The sequence below is a fragment of the Dipodomys merriami genome, unplaced genomic scaffold (assembly GCF_024711535.1).
Source record: "Dipodomys merriami isolate MVZ:Mamm:240054 unplaced genomic scaffold, mDipMer1.0.p SCAF_3, whole genome shotgun sequence".
In the NCBI taxonomy this organism is placed as follows: domain Eukaryota; kingdom Metazoa; phylum Chordata; class Mammalia; order Rodentia; family Heteromyidae; genus Dipodomys; species Dipodomys merriami.
In genome coordinates, this window is record NW_027204492.1 from 85727439 (window position 1) to 85747209 (window position 19771).

Here is a 19771-nt window from a genome sequence, read left to right on the forward strand (position 1 = left end):
AGATGCTGGAGGGGATGTGGACAGAAAGGAACCTTACTGCATTGTTGGTGGGAATGTAAACTTGTTCACCCACTTTGGAAAGTAGTATGGAGGTTCCTCAAAAGACTCCACATGGAGCTCCCCTAAGACCCAGCAATCCCACTTTTGGGCATTTACCCAAATGATCACAAATAAGACCATACTAAATCTACCAGCACAACTATGTTTATTGCAGCATTATTTACCATAGCTAAGATATGGAACCAACCCAGATGCACTTCTGTAGATGAATGGATCAAGAAAATGTGGTCAGGGGCTGGGAAGGTGGCTCAGTGGTAGAGCGCTTGCCTTGCAAGAAAATGTGGTCTATATACACAATGGAATTCTATACCTCCATCAGAAAGAATGACATTGCCCCATTTGTTAGGAAATGGAAAGACTTGGAAAAAATTACATTAAGGGAAGTAAGCCAGACCCAAAGAAACATAGGTTCCCTGATTTCCCTATTTGCAATAGTATATGTCTGCGACAAGCAGAAAAGGTCAGATAAGATGATATTAAGCGAAATGAGCCCCAAGATAAGGACACAAGTGGTTTTTTCTTTCTTGCTATTGTTTCTAACGTATTTTAAAGGTACCACATGATTTTTTTTGTTGCTTTTTATGTCCCTCCCCCATGGTATAACCCCTGTTTTCACTGTATTTGATGTTGGTATAATTTGTGGAGGGGAAGGGAAAAAACAAATTGTTTAAATAGGGATACAGGTGGACCCATTGTAACAATGAGATATACAAGATGCTATGTCAAAAAACGAACTTTACAATTTAGGCGGCAGGGTGGGGTAGAGCGTAGTTGTGGAGAAGGGAGGGGGGGATAGTAGGGGAAAAAACAAAGGGAGAAGCAACAATGCTTGATAAGAAATGTACTCATTACCTTGGTCATGTAATTATAATCTCTCTGTACAGTATTTTCACAATAAAAAACTTATTTAAAAAATGCAGCAATAGCCGGGCGCTGGTGGCTCACGCCTATAATCCTAGCTACTCAGGAGGCTGAGATCTGAGGATCGAAGTGCAAAGCCAGCCCGGGCAGGAGAGACCGTGAGACTCTTATCTCCAATAAACCACCAGAAAACCGGAAGTGGCACTGTAGCTCAAGTGGTAGAGCGCTCGCCTTGAGTTGAAGAGCTGAGGGACAGTGCCCAGGCCCAGAGTTCAAGCCCCACGACCGACCAAAAAAAAAATGCAGCAATAGTACTCACTGGACACTATGTTGAAAATGAACTTCAAACTTGTGGATGGGGGTGGGAAGGAAAAACTGGGAGTGAGGATAGTTATGACATTGCTCAAAAAGAAATATACTGTTTACCTGACTTATGTAGCTGTAACCACTCTGTGCATCCTCTTTATAATAATATTTTTTAATTAAAAAAAGAAATAATCTGGGGCTGGGAAGGTGGCTCAGTGGTAGAGTGCTTACCTTGCATGCCTGAGGCCCTGGGTTCAATTCCTCAGCACCACATAAGCAAAAAGAAAAAAGCTGGAAGTGGCACTGTGGCTCAAGTGGTAGAGCGCTAGCCTTGAGCTGAAGAGCTGAGGGACAGCGCCCAGGCCCAGAGTTCAGGCCCCACGACCGGACACCCCCCCCCCAAAAAAAGAAAGAATCTGACATTTTGAGGATTATGGGACACTTGTCCTAAACTACCACTAATGGCAGGAGACTTTAATGCATGCTACTGTGACTAACTAGTCAGTGGAGAGAATTATGAAAGAGAAGGGAGTGGCTTGGGGTGTGGCTCAGCAACAGAATACTTGCCTAGCAAGTGTGAGAGTTTGAGTCAATACTCTAGTCTTGCCAAATAAAAAGACAGAGCTTGGCATCACTGGCTAAAGCCTGTAATCCTAGCTACTCAGGGGGCTGAGATCTGAGTATTGTGGTTCTAAGTCAGCTAGGGAAGGAAAATCCACAAGATTCTTATCTCAAATTATTCACAAAATAGCCAGAAGTGGAACTGTGGCTCAAGTGGTAAAGATCTAGTCTTGAGCAAAATAGCTTAGGGACAGTGCCTGGGCCCTGAGTTCCAACACCAGGATCAGCTCAAAAAACAAACAGCTAGGTGCTGATGGATCATGCCTGTAATCCTGGCTACTCTGGAGACTAAGATCTGAGGATGATGATTTGAAGCCCATCTGTCAGGAAAGCCAGTGAGATTCTTATCTCCAATTAACCACCAGAAAACCAGAAGTGGAGCTATGGCTCCAAGTGGTAAGTGATAGCCTGGAACAAAAGAGCTCAAGGACAGTGCTCAAGCCCAGAGTTCAAGCCTGTCCACAACCCACAAAATGTAGAATTGAAGCAGAGAAAGAATGGAGTTTTTGCTCAGGTCACCTCCCAATGGGACCAAGGGGTCATTGAACCTGTCCTGTGATTATATTCCCAATTCTAGAATATTAACTGGAACCCACAGTCTCAGATATGGCAAAATTGCCATACTGGCTCCCTGACCTGTAACATGAGGGCTCTGATGGTGGGACAGACCAAGTAGAAGCCACTAAAACCTAGGAAAAAAGAAAAGCCAAAGCCATACCATGCTCCTAGAGTGATTTCAGAGACTATTGCTACCATCAAGGACTTGAAAGGGGAGAGCTTGGGACTCCTACCACATCCTCAGTTCATTTTGCCTATGTGACCTACACAGAAAATGCTGGAGAAACATCACAAACTTAACTAGCTGGGGGACTATACCTACAGGCATTGTTCCAGATGTAGCTTTATTGCTTGAAAAAATTAACCCATTCTTTGCTAAATAGTATATAACAATGGATCCAACAAATGCTTTTTCATGGTACCTGATAGTAAAGACAGCTTTTATCTGGCTCCTTATGCTAAATGAACCTACTGAGCAGCAAGCAGCAAGTACTCTAGAATTATACGTAAGACATCTGCTTACCAGAGGACAGAAAATGAATTGGGACAAAACTCAATGGTAGTAAAGTTAAATGTGACAAAACGTAGACTTTCTACCTCATAGAAATTTCTAGGGATCCAGTGGTGTGGGGTATGTCAAGACATCCCTTCTAAAGTGAAAGATAAATTTTATCTGGTCCTTTTCACAAGCAAAAAAAAGGCATACTCTGTCACTGGGCCTCTGAGGCCTTTGGTGACAAAAACTCCTTATTTGGTTCTGCTACTCTGACACATTTACTATGAGATTTAAACAGCTGCTAAATATTTATGTCTGTGTGTGTGTGCATGCACGCACACACACATATACATTCACTAACTAGTATTGGAGCTGGAACTCAGGGCCTTGTGTTCTTGCCTAACTTTTTCAAGCCCAGGGCTCTACCACTTGAACCACACCTTCACTTTTAGATTTTTTCTAGTTAACTGGAGATAAGAGTATTTCGGATTTGTCTGCCTGGGCTGGTTTTGAACCAGGATGCTCAGATCTCAGCCTCTTGAGTAGCTAGAATTGCAGGCAAGTCACTGATGTTTAGCTGAACACAGCTAGTTTGGAGTGGTCACATTATTAACCCATTTCCAAGTATGAAATATTGTGTTGGTTTCCTGGGGCTTCTGTAACAAAATGCTATGAATTAGGAAGCTTACAATAGATGATTAGTATATTATTGTTCTTGCAATCAAAAGTCCAAAATCAAGGTGTGAGAGATGAGTCCAGGTTGAGTCACCTAGCTTCCAATAAATTCCAATGTGTCATGTGTAGTAGATTGTCATTCTAATATCAAGCAATTTTCTTCCAGTATGTCTTCACACTATCTTCTCTCTGTGTGGTTTCTGTGCCTACATTTTCTCTTTATAAGGACAATAGATTGGATTAGGTCCCCTTAATTACCTCAGTATAGCTTCATTACTTCTGTAAAGAGTATTTCCAAATAAAGTTACATTCTGTGCACTAAAGTTTTCTTGGGAACATAATTTAGCCTATAATAGGCTCATGCTAGTCCCCACAAGATAGCTATACTTACCCACTGAAAGCAGGTGGCTGTAGTTCTCTAGCATGACATCTTGGTATAGGCATCTTTGAGTAGAGTCCAGTTTCTGCCACTCCTCCCTGCTGAAGTCCACAGTCACATCCTCAAATGACACTGGGACCTGTAACAACACAGTCATGTTCAAGGCAACAGATCAAAACTTTGGGAAGAGAAAAGACAGACAAGAAGTTGCCTCTAAGGATTGCCATAATTATATATTGTATGCCTGTTGAACACACACAGATATATATATATCACAGCTGGGCACCAGTGTTTGATGCCTTTAACCTAGCTACTCAGGAGGCTGAGATCTGAAGAGAGTCCATTAGACTCTATCTCCAATTAACCAGAAAAAAAGCCAGAAATACAGCTATAGCTCAAGTAGTAGAATCCTAGCCTTGGCAAAAAAAAAAAAAAATGCTCAGGGACAGTACCCAGGCCCTGAGTTTCAGGTCCCAGAATTGGCACCAAAAAAGTACATAAATCACATCTACCCATGAATTTTAGCTATTTATTATATTTGAGATTTTTGTCTTGCCAAGTTTCTTTTGAATTGATGTCCTTAATCTCGTGCGCCACCTCAACATCCAGAGCCATATCTAACAACCAATAAATGAATAAAATGGACCATAATGGCTTTCCATCAGTACAATGAGCACAATGACCAGTGTCTGAAGGTACAAAAGAGAGACACTAGTGACCTCTGTCATTCACAAGCATGCCAGGGTCCATCTCTCCAAACAACCATCATCTTTTTGAATGGCTGCATCCCACACAGGAAACACTTGTCAACACATCCAAAAAGGTTTCTCCAATCCCTTCCCCCAGCTACTGCTCAGCCAATTCTGTGGAGCAGAAGAATGTTATGTGGTTGTCAACATGGACTAGTAGGAATGGCTGCCCTTTGGTGGTTACTCCAATAACAAGAACAAAATTCAAGTTTTCACACACGACTGAGGACCCTTGAAAACACTGAACTTCTCCAGAGCCCTGAAAATAGTTAAGAAATTCCAAGTTTGTCCCAACACTTAGGAGAGGGGAGAGCTGAAACAGGAGAATCACAAGTTCAAGGTCAGCTGGGGCTACATAGTGATTTCAAAGCCAGCCCGGCCTAAACAGCAAGACATTCTCTCAAAAGAAAAAGAAAAAAATCCCTATATGTGATCCTTTATGAAGAACTATTTGCCACAAAGCAATCATTCATTGAGCCTGCCCCTAGCCTTCTGCAAGCTAAGGCTTGCACTCTCTGGCATGAGTCCAGTAAGCTTCTCAATTACTCCACTATCTAACAAGGCCAAATATAGACCTTCCCCTATTGGCTGAACCTTCAGACAGGCCTAACATACACTATCCAACTCTGTTCTTTGTCTCATGAATGATTAACAAATCTGTCATCTTCTTGCAACTAGTCAGACACAGAGGCAATCATTTCCTGGTTGGCTGACTGATAAACACTTTCCCTGATTACAACAAAAGAACCTCTTCTGTGAATCTCTGACTTTGTTGTTGTGGTTGTGGTTGTTTTTGCAATGCTGGAGTTTGAACTCAGGGCCTTAAGCTTGCTAGGCAAGCCCCAAGCTCTTTTTGCTTGGAGTTTAGTTTTTAGTTCTGTTTTTACTGTTTTCCCCAGGCTAGTCTCAGACCTCAATCTTCCTACCTATATCTCTCAAGTAGCTTAAACCACAGACAGACATGGACTGCTGAAGGTGGCTTGTTTTGTTGAGGTTGGGAGTCTCACTAACATTTTGCCCTAACTGGCCTTCAATAGTGACCTTCCTAATTGTCACCTTTCAAGTAGCTGGGATCATAGGCATGAGCCACCATGCCCAACCTCTTCATTTATAATTGTCTCTCCTCCACACAAAAGTGTAAGGCAGACACCCCTTTCCCACCATGATTTTACTGTTTGAATCTGGGGTGCGCATATTACAATATCCTGAATGAAATCACCTTTCTTGTTCCTTGTTTGGCTTGGCCAATTAGTTTGGCGTTATGACTTGAATAAGACTGGAAACCTACTTCTGAACCCCTATCTCCCCCCAGATATGGGGCCTGTTCTGTCCATCCAGTCCACCTTGCTTCTCTAATTAGTCAGCTGAGGACCTGTGGTAAGTCCTGCTCTTGATCCCTGTACTCTGGATACTGTCCCTGATAGTTTAGTAAGGCTGTGGATTTTCTCTTTATTGTGGTAGTATTGAGATTTGAACTCAGGACTTCACACTTGCTAGATGTTCTATCCTTTTAGTCACATCTCCATTCAATGTCATTTTCATTCTTTGAGTGCTCTTTTGGTTTTCTTTTGTGGCTGGCTTTTGTATAAGTTTAGTACTCATTGGAAACTTTCAACCTCTTCACAAAACTCTTGCTGATTCTATACTTTGCCACCATGTTAACAACTCAGTTCATTACCTTCCAAAATGTCATAATTGTACTAAGGACCACTTAGAACTCTAATGGCCAATTGACAACACTTAAGAGCTTCTGAATCTCATTCATTTGTACAGTATTCTAAATCTCTCAGTGCTTTTTTATATACAAGTCTGAAAACCTAGAAAAAGCTGAAAATCTATCTCAAAATGCACAGTTGTTTAAAAATGGTTGGTCTCAGCTGGGCACTGCTGGCTTGAGCCTCTAATCCAAGCTACTCAGGAGGCTGAGATCTGAGCATCACAGTTTAAAGCCAGCGTGGGCAGGAAAAGTCCATGATACTCTTAACTCCAATTAACCACCAAAAAGCTAAATGGAGCTGTGTTTCAAGTGGTATAGTTTTAGCCTTGAGCACAAAATCTCAGGGACAGTGCCCAGGCCCTGAGTTCAAGTCCTAGAACTGGCATAAAAGAGGTGGGTCTCTCATCTGGGAGGGCTGATACATGTCTATGGACCCAGATACTCTGGAGGCAGAGTTAGTAGGAATCTGGTATGAAGTTTGTTTGCTCAGGCAAAGTTAGTGAGATTCTACTTCAAAAACAAACTAAAAGCAAAGGACTAGAGACATGGCTCAAGTAGTAGGACATTTGCTTTGGAAGCACAAGGCCCTGAGTTTAGTTCCAGACTGTCAAAAAAGTAGATTATCTTGTGCTACCAGGTCCTCTTTCTTTTACTCCTTTACAAACTAAACTGCACAACCTTTTCTCACCTGAAACCTCCATGTGTGCCAGCCCAGCCCTTTTCCAACCTCCCCCCCCCCCCCCACATTCCACCTCATCATGAAGATTCTACTCTTTCAACTTCCCATTTCTTTACCTTATCTGGTGCTCTTAAAATTCTCCTGTTCACTGGACGCTGTTGGCTCATACCTGTAATCCTAGCTACTCAGGAGGCTGAGATCTGAGGATCATGGTTCAAAGACAGCCCAGGCAGGAAAGTCTGTAAGATTCTTATCTCCAGTAAACCACCAGAAAACCGGAAGTGGTGCTATGGCTCAAGTGGTAGAGCACTAGCCTAGAGCTGAAGTGCTGAGGGACAGCGCCCAGGCACAGAGTTCAAATCCCACAACTGACCAAAAAAACTCTCCTATTCTTCTTGAGCATAGTGACTTAGAGACAATGTATATCAGTTTTACTGATATGACTATGGACTTCATGGTTGTTGTTGAACTACTGGGTTACAACAAAAATTAGATGAATTTTGCTTCTAAAGGACTCACTTGATAAGAACCAACTTTGAACAGCCATGAGAAAATCAAACAATAGATGTCAATACAAGTAGTGCATACAATTAATTAGGTTAGGAGTCTGAATTCCTCAATGGAGCCTTCAATCAATGTGGTTTCAATCAATGGTTTGTTCATTGCATGGTTTCAAAAAAACTGTATATAATCTTAACTGAGGAGTATACAAACAAGTATGGTATCAAACATGAGCTTTAAACTGTTTGAAGTATTATAAACATTCATTTCACAACCAGTTTGTATGGCTGTGATGCAATTCACTGCATTATTTTTTTGTTTTTTTGTTTTGTTTTTTTTGGGGGGGGTCCGGTCATGGGGCTAGAACTCTGGACCTGGGCGCTGTCCCTCAGCTCTTCAGCTCAAGGCTAGCGCTCTACCACTTGAGCCACAGCGCCACTTCCAGCTTTTTTCTTATGTGGTGCTGAGGAATCGAACCCAGGGCCTCAGGCATGCAAGGCAAGTGCTCTACCACTGAGCCACCTTCCCAGCCCTGCATTATTTTTTTCAATGGTGAACTTGAGCCCTCATCTTATTCAACAGGCATGTGTTACAAGTGCATTGTTGTTGGTGTTAATGGGAGAATGTATTCCTTCATTGTACTTGGGCCTTTTGTATTGCACTCTTGATATTAAATTAAATGTGTCTTCAAAAAAATTCTCCTTTTCTTGGAGTTGGAGGCATGGCTCAGTTGGTAGAGTGCTAGCCAATGAGCCAAAGCGTCAGGTACTGAGTTCAAGTCCCAGTCTTGGACCAAAAAAAAATTGTCCTGTTCCCAAATCTCCATCCTAGCCTGTATTGTTGGCCTTTCCCTACTTGGAATGGAAAGAATGTCAAGGACCTAAGCACTCACCTGAACAAATCATCTGTAGGCTTTAGGCTCATTAAGATTACATGTTTTTGTTAAAGACTTTCCAGACCTCTGTAAAAATAGAGAAACACTGCTGGACATACATAGCTCATACCTGTAATCCTAGCTAATGAGGAGACTGAGATTGAGAGGACTACAATTGCCTTCTCACGGTGGCTTCAAATAATAATCCTCAGATCTCAACCTCCTAAATTGTTAGATTTACACATATGAGCCACCGGTGCATGGCTTTTTTTATTTTTTTGCCAGTCCTGGGGCTTGAACTCAGGGCCTGGGCACTGTCCTTGAGCTTCTTTTGCTCAAGGCTAGCACTCTACCACTTGAGCCCCAGCACCACTTCTGGCTTTTTCTGTATATGTGGTACTGAGGAATCGAACCCAGGGCTTCATGCATGCTACAAAAGCACTTTTACCACTAAGCCACATTCCTAGCCTGATTTTTTTAATTAATGTGGCCAACTGGTGGTGTGGCTCAATGGTACAAAGTTTGCTTAACATTGTGAGGCCCTGGGTTCCAGTTCCAGCACTGCCAAAAAGAAAAAGTAAAATAAAGAAAGCAATGTTTACAAAGTAAAATGAAGAAACAATATCTTTCCTTCAAGTTCTGAAGGTCTGGATAAAATTTTGATGTGGTACCTCTTCTCTCTCCTCACCTCATATGCTTTGCCATGTTCTCCTGGGTGGAGAGAGTTCTCTGTAGAGGCTGCCATGCTCAGGTTGGACCTTTCTCTGGGCTCTCTTGCTGACAACTCCACACTTTCCAGGTTCTTCAAGCTTTAGGAATCCGTGGTCTCAAATTGAGTTGCTGGGGTCTGAAAGAAGATCCTACAGCCTTCTCTAAGGGGTCTCAGCCAAGGACTCTGCAGAGACTCTAAGCAACTTTGAAAGATAGAGCACATATGCCAGACTCATACAACATGCCACATAAGCATTTTCTGGTGGCCTCAAAGTATAGTTGAATATTGTGGGCAGACAATGTCCCAAAAACATACACTTTGTCTCAAGACAATGAGATATATACTAAATTAATAAAAGATTAAATTCTAGCCCTACCAACTTTTAGCTATGAAACTATTCAAAAGCTCCCTTGGATCAGGGACCTGTGTAGACCATTTATTTTTTATAAAGATATGAGGTAAGTCAATAGATGAATGTTTCAATAAGTGGGGCTGGAACAATTGGATATCTATGACCAAATAAGCATGTGGGGACCTAAATTCCACATGTTATACAAAAATTAACTCACAATGTGTCATTGACAAAAACAGAAAGGAACAAATTATCATCAGTGGAGAATCTCTCCTTTCTCAGTAATGGAAGAAGCATATTAAAAAAAAGCCCTACTAGAAGGAATCATGTTGAGCGAGGTAAGCCAAGAACGAAGAGACAAACAGTACATGGTCTCCCTGATAAGTGGATGATAAATCCAAAATGTTAGGTGATATGACAAAACTAACAGGACTTAAGAAACAAAGAACTCCCACTCATCTGGTTGAACCACTACCAAATATCCCCATGCTGCTGATCACATATATGGTATATAACATGTGAGCACCGTTATATATTACAGACTGTGATAGACAATTTGCTCCAGGAAAGCTAGAATGAACTTGTGACTTTAAACGAGCATCATTATTCCACAATACTGTGAATTACCGGAAATTAAGTAATCACTTAATCACAATCAAAAAAAAAAAAAAAGAACCTTGGGGAAGGGAGGGAGGGAGGGGATGGTAGGGGAAAACAATGGAGGGGGTAACAATGTTCAAGAGGAAGTGTACTCATTACCTCACTCATGTAACTGTAACCCTCTGTATAGTATCTTTACAATAAAAAAATTTTTTTAAAAAAAAGCTCTAAATTTTGCATGACACAATCAACATGATTAAACACTGTTTTTGAACTAAAGTCAGAACACTGCAAAAAATTCACCACAGATTAGGCCATAAATCTCTCATTTCAAGAATGAGCTTAATATAGGCATTTTTCCTCACACAGAAATACTAAGATTAGAAATCCATTAAGATGATAAATTTAGGAAGCCGAGTGGTGGCTCCAGCTGTAATCCTAACACTCAAAATGCTGAGGCAGGAAGATATAGAGTTCAAGGCTAGCCTGAGCTACTTAGCAAGACCCTATGCATCAAAAATAAAAATAATAAAATAAAAACTTGAGGTGATAGAAACCACACTTCCAAATAAGTCCTAGGTAAAAGATATTGTTAACTCTTTAAAATACTAAAAATAGTGCACCAAACCGGTGGGTCTTAAATGGGTCTCAAAGTTCACTTTAAAACCTTAAGGTTGATATTCGAAAATAGAAAGCTTAAAAAATAATGGGCCAATCATCCAACTAAAGTTAGACAAGTGATGCTACCCTGGATCCCACAGAGTCCCCAGCACTCACCCTCCAGGGCCGCTCATTATCTCATCCCTCCCCACAGAGTTGACTCCGCTTGACAACTATCAAGCCGCCTCTTCCGGTCACCACCCTAGGAACGCCCCTTCTCGGGATTTGGCGCTTCGCTCCGAGGTTTAAAGGATTATCTGCGCTTGCGCAAAGCAAATCACAGCGTCAGCACCGGGCTTTGGGGGTGTTGGAGGCTCCTCAACAGCATTGTTAGGCAGAGAACATGGCCGCGCCCAGTTCTGACGGGTTCCATGGAGTACGCCATATTGAAAGTGGATCATTCCGTACGGAGGAGTGGGACGCCAACAAAACTCAGCAGAGATGTGGGGCTGTGTAGCTGGCAGCGGAGAGCAGGGCTGGAGATGATTCTCAGGGCTGGCTCACTACAGGATGGAGGCAGTCCGAATCTATACTCTACAGATCTGTGCAATACTCCTTCGACAAGCTGCGGGGGCCTCTTAGAAAAAAATGGAAAAGTGTTTTCGGTCCTGTAAGCCACAGGAGGAGCTGTGCTAATTGGGGCATGGCTGTGGAGTTTGAATGCTCCCGTAATCTACTCCATCTTCCCATCTGTCTATCTCAACTAAACAGTATTGCCAATAAAAACTTTAATATATCTGTAATGTTCTATCAGTGAAACTTTTGCCAGTTTGCCAAGGGCAAATGCATGTAATCCTACTCACAAGACTGATATCTGAGGATTGTGGTTCAAAGCCAACCAGGTAAAAAATCCCCTGAGATTCTTAACTCCAATTAGGCAGCAGGAAGCTAGAAGTGGAGCTGTGATTCAAGTGGTAAAGTGTCACCATTGAGGGGGAAAAAAAATCTAAGGAATAGCACTCAGGCTCTGATTTCAAGTGGCAGTACCAGCACCCAAAAAGAGAAAATCCACCATTTTAAAATTTCCTCATGATGCCAGGCGCTGGTGGCTCATGCCTGTAATCCTAGCTACTCAGAAGGCTGAGATCTGAGGATCGCGGTTCAAAGCCAGCCTGGGCAGGAAAGACTGTGGGACTCCTATCTCCAATAAACCACCAGAAAACTGGAAGTGGCGTTATAGCTCAAGTGGTAGAGTGCTCGCCTTGAGCTGAAGAGCTGAGGGACAGCACCCAGGCCCAGAGTTCAAGCCCCACGATTGACAAAAAAAAAAAAAATTTCCTCATGATGTAAAATCTATGAAAACTGGGTGTGGTGGGACATACTTATAATCCTAGCAGTTTAGAAGCTGAGACAGAAGGATCAAAACTTGGAAGCCACCCTGGTCTAGTATGTAGTAAGTTCAAGATCAGTCTGAACTGTATAATGAGGCTCTTACTCAAAAGGGCTGAGATGTAGCTCAGTAGTAGAGCACATACCTAACATATGCAAGGCCTGAGTTCAATTCCCCAGCACTGCCGCTCCCCCCTAGAAAAAAACTATCTATATAGTAATAATGTCCTTATTTTACAAACGTAGTCTTAAATATAAGCCTGCTTCTGTCCCATCTTACTTTCAATGTGGAATTCTGGAGATGCCCCTGTCATTCTGAGAGAACTCTTCGTGCCATTCATCTAATAATACAAACCCATACCTGTAATCTTAACTACTCAGCAGACTAAGATCTGAGAATGGAGGTTCAAAATCAGATCATGCAGCAGTCCATGAGACTCGTATCTCCAATTAACTAGCATAAAGCCAGAAGTGGAACTGTGGCTCAAGTAGTAGAGTGCCTGCATTGAGCACAAAAGCTAAGGGACAGTGCCCAGGCCCTGAGTTGAAGCTTCAGGTCAAATTTCAATATGTTCCTACCTGGGGAATCCTCTGAATAGAAGTAAAAGACTCTGTACCCTGCTGAGGCCTTTCTCAATCCTCTGGTGAGAAAAGTAATTGTGTGTGTGTGTGTGTGTGTGTGTGTGTGTGTGTGTGTGTGTGTGTGTGTGTGTGTGTGTGTGTGTGTGTGTGTGTGTGTGTGTGTGTGTGTGCGTGTGCGCACACATGCAGGCTGATCCTGTAACTTGAACTCAGGGCCTGGACACTGTCCCTGAACTTCTTTGTGCTCAAGGCTAGCACTTTACTACTTGAGCCACAGTGCCACTTCAGGGGTTTTCTGAGTAGTTTACTGAAGATAAGAGTCTCACAGACTTTTCTGCCCCAACTGGCTTCCAGTTGTGATCCTCAGATCTATTGACTAGCTACGATTATAGGCATAAGCCACCAGCAGCCAGCTGAGAAAAGTACTTTGGTAAGACCTGGCCAGGATGATGTGTAGACTTTCTGGAACTCTCATTCTATCTACCCTTAGGGGCTGAATTTAACAAACTGGGAATACAAGAGGTCTCCTACTCTAATTGGCCTAAGACATCAGGAACTAGTTTGTAGTTTGACAGATTCATCCATCAATAAGATACACCAGGGAAACAATGTGGCAGCTCACTAAACAAAAGAAAAAAATTGAAATCCTTTAGGATTCTGAGGAACTGAATAATTCAAATTAGATTTAGATGAAGGAGGAGCACCAGGTAGGGCTAGTCTATTAAGTGAACCCAGAGTGCTGTTACCTTGGAAACACTTAAGGTAGATCTTTGATGTTCTGTCTAGAAATTTCATAACTGGAGCTGTGCACCTGGGTTGGAAATCAAGGCTTGCTTTTCTGTGTCTAAGTAGCAGAATCTCCTATAAGAGTCACGCGTTTTGCTTTTACTTATGTATTATTTCAAACAGCAAAGTTTCTGATGGTAGAAAACAGAGTTTCCCAATGATTATAGTACTGCCATAAGGAAGCTCTATTTGGAGACATGGCTCACGTGGTAGAATACCTGTCTAGGCAAGTGTGGGGCTCTGAATTCACCAAAAGAAGAAGAGGGGCTGGGATGTAGCTCAGTGGCAAATTGTTTGCCAAGCAAGTGCAACATCCTGGGTTTGACCCCAGTACCAAAAAAGAAAAGACCAAGAAAAAAAAAAAAAAGAGGGGGAAGAGTCCTTACTTGGAACAGTAGCCACTCAAAATAAGTTTCTTTTTGGCAGTATAGCCATAATGTTCTAGAGAAATGTTTGCTGTTTATTTTGCATTTGGATTTATCCATGTCTATTCTCACATCTTGAATGGCAAGACATTTTTGCCTTCTCTGATAATCCCATATTGCCTTTCTTCTTCAGAATCCCTGGCCTATATCAATATTTGTTGAATAAATGAGAAAAAATAGAAGCAGAAAAAGTACATATGACATGAATACACTAACAGAGTACCAGGAATTATTGTTAATGTTTCTGACATTCATAATGGCATTATACTTATGTTAGAAAAAAGTAAATCTGCTTCAGAAAAGAAGAAACAATACAGCCCGTAGCTAGAAGAAGAAAATGAAAATGCAAGACTGGTGGGGTGCTGGTGACTCATGCCTGTAATCCTAGCTACTCAGAAGGCTGACCTGAGGATCATAGCTCGAAGCCAGCCCAGACAGGAAAGTCTGTGTGACTCTTATCTCCAATTAATCATAGGAAAGGCTAGAACTGGCACTGTGGCTCAAGTGGTAGAATACTAGCCTTGAGTAAAAGGAGCCTAGGGACTGCACCCAAGCCCAGAGTTCAAGCCTTAGGCTAACAGAAAACAAAAGGTGAGGCTGTCTGCTAAAAGCAAGAGTTGGAGAGTATATGTACACATTAGATATTATTTGCATGATTAGAAGAATGGAAATCAGCCAGTGGTTCACAATTATAATGCTAGCTACTAAGGAAGCTGAGACATGGAGGATAAAGTTTTGAACCCATTACAGGCAAAAAAAAAAAAATCCTGAAGACTCCATCTTCAGTTAACTAGCAAAATGCCATACTGGAAGCCAGGCACCAGTGGCTCACAACTATAATCCTCACTACTCAGGAGGATCATAGTTTAAGGCCAACCCAGGCAAAAAAGTCTGTGAGACTCTTACCTCCAATTAATTGCCAGAAAGCCAGAAGTGGAGCTGTGGCTCAAGTGATAGTGTACTAGCCTTGAGGACAAGACCTCAAGGAAAGTGCCAAGGCCTTGAGTTTAAGCTCCTGGACTAGCAAAAAATGCCAAACTGGAGGTGTGGTTCAAATGGTAGAGCACCAGCTGTGAGTAAAAAAGCCAAGCCAGAGCACAAAGCCCTGTATACCAGCTCTGGTACCAGCACACACAAAAGAATAGTTAACTATTTCTTCTTTTTACTCTTCCCATTTCCTGGAACTCATTTTGATAAAAACTATTTTGTATTATTAGAAACACATAGGCATTGTGCCTTTGTGTTCCTCCCCTAAGACTATCCTCCTTTCAGTTTGTGTGAATGTCAAGAGTCATGCATAATTTATTATGTCCCAGTGTATTTTCAATCTAGCTTCTGCAAAACATGCACTGTTTGTTTCTGTGAGCTTGGCTTACACCATTCTCTCTTATAGTGAATATTCACATGCCTCCCAATCCACTAAGTGTAGTTTTAGGAGTAAATCTAAGAGAGATACTTGTGAAAGAAACCTAAATGTCAGGCTGGGAAGGTGGCTCAGTGGTAGAGCACTTGCCTTGCATGCCTGAGGCCCTGGGTTCAGTTCCTCAGCACCACATAAGCAAAAAGAAAAAAGCTGGAAGTGGCGCTGCGGCTCAAATGGTAGAGTGCTAGCCTTGAACTGAAGAGCTAAGGGACAGCGTCCAGGCCCAGAGTTCAGGCCCCATGACCGGACCCCCCCCCCCAAAAAAAAGAAAGAAACCTAAATGTCTATGACTTTTGATTTACAGCAACAAAATGAGTCAGAGTGATCCAAGACAGTGCTTATCAATATGGAGGAAAATTAAGGAGAAAAACTGTAATCCCAAGAGACTATATAAGGCATAGATCACTAGTTTTGAGTGGAAAAAAACTAAACTAAACTAAGGGAGAACGTGAGGCCCTGAGTTCAATTCCCAGTTCCAATACAAAAATAAGTAAATAAAGCATAATCCATGTATATAAATCTACAAGCCACTAATATAATGATTTAGGATTTATGTGTACAATACCATCAGAGAAGACTGAAAGAGAGAGGGGGAAGAGGGCAACTGGGATAGGTGGGGATTAATTAATTCTAAAGCCATACTTTTTCTTCTGATGTTAGAGGCAGAAGTACTAATTATATTACTGAAAACAGTTAAATCAATTGAGAAAATTAAAATGTTAGATAAACCTGCTTTGAGAGAGGGGGAGAGAGGGGGGAGGGAGGGAAGGAGGGAGAGGGAGAGGGAGAGGGAAAGGAAGAGAGGGGGGAGAAGGGGGGAGGGAGGGAGGGAGAGGGAGAGGGAAAGGGAGAGAGGGGGAGACTGTATGTGTTTGGAGAAAAGTACTGTCCCTTGAGTGGGGCAAAAAAAATCTTTGGTTCCAGACCAGAGACACCATCTAATGTCAGGATGAGCAGGGAGCAGGACCTTATAGCCATGATCTGCCTTGGCCAAAGATGCTCTGGCCCCTTGGTGGTGCTCTGGACCCATCTTGGGCATCCATTTAAATGTCCCTTCAAAGATATTTCTTCTCTGGTTCATTCCAACAGTCAATTCTTCACCGTGCTTCCCTTTTCTTCATATCCTTCCTCTTGATTGGAAATTGTCTTACTGGTATACTGTTTGCTCATTTTTCCCCCTGGCTGGTCCTGCAGTGATTTTTTTGTGCCCGTCCTGGGGCTTAAACTCAGGGCATGAGTGCTGACCTGAGCTATTTTCCCTCAAGTCTATTGCTCTACTACATGAGCCACAGCTCCACTTCTGGCTATTTTGGTAGTTAACTGGAGGTAAGAGTCCCATGGAAGAATGGGAATGTGGCTTAGTGGGAGAGTGCTTGCCTAGCATGCATGAAGCCCTGGGTTTGATTCCTCAGTACCACTTACACAGAAAAGGCCAGAAGTGGCGCTGTGGTTCAAGTGATAGAGTGCTAGCCTTGAACACAGAGAGGCTCAGGAACAGTGCCCAGGCCCTGAGTTTAAGCCCCAGGACTGGCAAAAAAAAAGTCCTATGGACTTTCTTGCCTGAGCTGGCTTTGAATCATGATCCTCAGATCTCATCCTCCTGAGTAACCAGGATTACAGGCTGAGCCACAGTACCCGGCCCTACAATAATTTCTCCATCTCACATCTATGGAGTAATCAACTACTTTATTTTTCCACACCAATGTCATCTTTTTTCCTGAAGGGCTAGGGATAAAACTAAGTGTCTTACATATGCCAGGTGAGCACTCTATCACTGAGCTCCATCTCCACCCCTCAGTCCTTTTCTTTTTTATTTGACCGTTTTTGGTTGAGGTACTTGTGTTTGAACTTAGAGCCTTGTGCTAGCTAGGCAGGTGCTCTACCACTTGAGCCTTGCCTTCAGCGCTCTGGCAATTGTTATTTTGAAATAGTCTTTTGCTTATTCCCTGGTACAGCCGGGACTGCAATCCTCCTATTTATGGTTCCAGGATAGTTGTAGTGGTAAGAGATCTCATCCTCAACAGGAAGCCAATGAGACACTTAGGTTCTGCAATCTTATTCAAGGACACACTCAAGTGACCTAAAACTTCCTCTATGCCCCACTCCTTAAAGGTCCCATCACTTCCCACAACATCACACTGGAAATCCAACTTCCAATATATAAACCTTGAGGGGATGAACTATAGCAAAAATACTTGCTGGATGCATGTATTTGGGATTATTTCAGGGACTTTTAGAAGCCAGGTCATTATCTTCTTGGAAAAGTAACTAGCAATCAATGTGAATTTTCATTGAGTCTATGTCATAGCCAGGTGTGGGTGGTTCACACCTGTAATCCTAGCTACTCACAAGGCTGAGATTTGAGGATCAGGGCTTGAAGCCATGAAGCCATCTTGGGCAGGAAAGTCTGCCAAACTCTTACCTTGAGCGAAAAAGCTCAAGGAGAGTGCCCAGGTCCTGAGTTCAAACCCCATGGCAGACCAAAAAAAAAAAAAAAAAAAGAACTCTACACTACGTCGTGTTTGGTTAATTTTTCAGTAGATCTCTGGTCCTCAGAATCTGGAGCCTGTAGTAACTAATGATCCATAGTCTACACTGGTAGAAGACTGGTGGACACTTGGTGTGGGCATACTGGTCTCATGCCTGTGGAATTTGGAAGTGTGAGTTTATGTTCTTCCAAAGAGGTTCAGCTACACTGGTTGCCCTAAATGTACACACGAAACATGGCAACCCTATAACCTAAGCCTTCTGAAGAGAACAAGAAACAAAGTAATGTTTATTAGGAGTTGATCCTTTAGAGTATGAGTGTTGCTTAGACTATGAGAGTGATTATAAAGTGGTTGACAGTGTTAAAGTCAGACCCAAGAGATCTGAATTGAATCCTGTCCTCCTTTCTAGTTTTATGACTTCCAGCACATGACTTCAGATATATGTGGCTCAAGTGGTAGTGTGCTAGCCTTGAGCACAGACAGGCTCAGGGACAGTGCCCAGGCCCTGAGTTCAAGCCCTAGGACTGGCAAAAAAGGCCATTCTTTGCAAGTTCTATTTGCATCATCTAAAATCAGTGGGCTGGGAAGGTGGCTCAGTGGTAAAGCACTTGCCTTGCATGCATGAGGCCCTGGGTTCCATTCCTCAGCACCACATAAGCAAAAAGAAAAAAGCCAGAAGTGGCGCTGTGGCTCAAGTGGTAGAGCGCTAGCCTTGAGCTGAAGAGCTGAGGGACAGCGCCCAAGCCCAGAGTTCAGGCCTCATGACTGGACCCCCCCAAAAAAATGAAAAAACAAATAAAATCAAGCCCGAGCAGGTGCAAATAGCTCATGAGTAATCCTACCTATGCAGGAAACTGAGATCTGAAGATTGTAGTTCAAAGCCAGTCCACACAGGAAAGTCCATGAAAATCTTATCTCCAAAAGTCGAATGTGGAGCTCAAGCAGTACAACACCATCCTGGAGCAAAAAAGCCAAGTAAGAGCAAAAGCCCTTGAGTTCAAGCTCCAGTTACCATTATTTTAAAAAGAGCCACTGGGTGTGGTGGCGCATGCCTATAATCCTAGCTACTTGGGGTGCTAAGATCTGAGGATGTCTGTTCAAAGCCAGCCCTGGTGGGAAAGTTTGTGAGACTCTTATCTCCGATTAACCACCATAAAACTGGAAGTGGCACTGTGGCTCAATGTGGTAGAGTGTTGGCCTTGAACAAATGAGCTCAGGGACAGGACCCAGGCCCCTAGTTCAAGCCCCATGACCAATCGGGGAAAAAAGCATAAAAGAGTACATAGTAAAATATCTATCTATCTGTCTGTCTGTCTGTCTGTCTATCTATCTATCTATCTATCTATCTATCTATCTATCTGTCTATCTAACCTACATTCATCTCTACTCCTCACCATTTTCCTCCCCAGTGAATACCAATGTTGATGGTTTCTTAGGATTCCTTCCAAAATATCTAGAAAGATAACATATTTTTAAATTGTCTAGTCTATGTCTTCTCTTCTAGATCTTTTTTTTTTTTTTGGTCGTGGGGCCTGAACTCTGGGCCTGGGCGCTGTCCCACAGCTCTTCAGCTCAAGGCTAGCACTCTACCACTTGAGTCACAGCGCCACTTCCCATTTTCTGAGTGGTTTATTGGAGATAAGAGTCTCACAGACTTTTCCTGCCTCGGCTGGCTTTGAACCGTGATCCTCAGATCTCAGCCACCTGAGTAGCTAGGATTATAGGCGTGAGCCACCGCACTGCCTTCTAGATCTTTTTTTTTTTTTTAATCCTTATGGAGACTGAGCCAAGCAAAGGTTCTTGATGCCTGTAATCCTAGCTACTCAGGAGGCTGAGATCCGAGGATCTCCATTCAAAGCCAGCCCTGGCAGGAAAGTTTGTAAGACTCTTATCTCCAATTAACCACCCGAAAACTAGAATTGACTCAAAGTGGTAGA

At 42.6% G+C, this 19771-nt stretch overlaps 1 protein-coding gene across 3 annotated transcripts in view; it reads right to left on the bottom strand.

Moving 5' to 3' along the window:
* The window catches only part of Znf81 (zinc finger protein 81), a 33007-nt gene extending 21970 nt beyond the window's left edge, over positions 1–11037 (bottom strand). Inside the window, exons 1-3 of one of the 3 annotated variants that reach the window (XM_070040534.1) lie at positions 10918–11037; positions 9165–9323; positions 3969–4095 (exon numbers count right to left, since the gene is read on the bottom strand). In XM_070040534.1, coding sequence (XP_069896635.1) covers positions 3969–4095; positions 9165–9221 — 184 coding nt within the window. In that variant the 5' untranslated portion in view covers positions 9222–9323; positions 10918–11037. Of the gene's footprint in view, positions 1–3968; positions 4096–9164; positions 9747–10917 lie in introns of those variants that run through there. The other 2 variants (XM_070040531.1, XM_070040532.1) reach the window with 2 other exon arrangements.
* Between the last annotated feature and the right edge of the window lie 8734 nt (positions 11038–19771).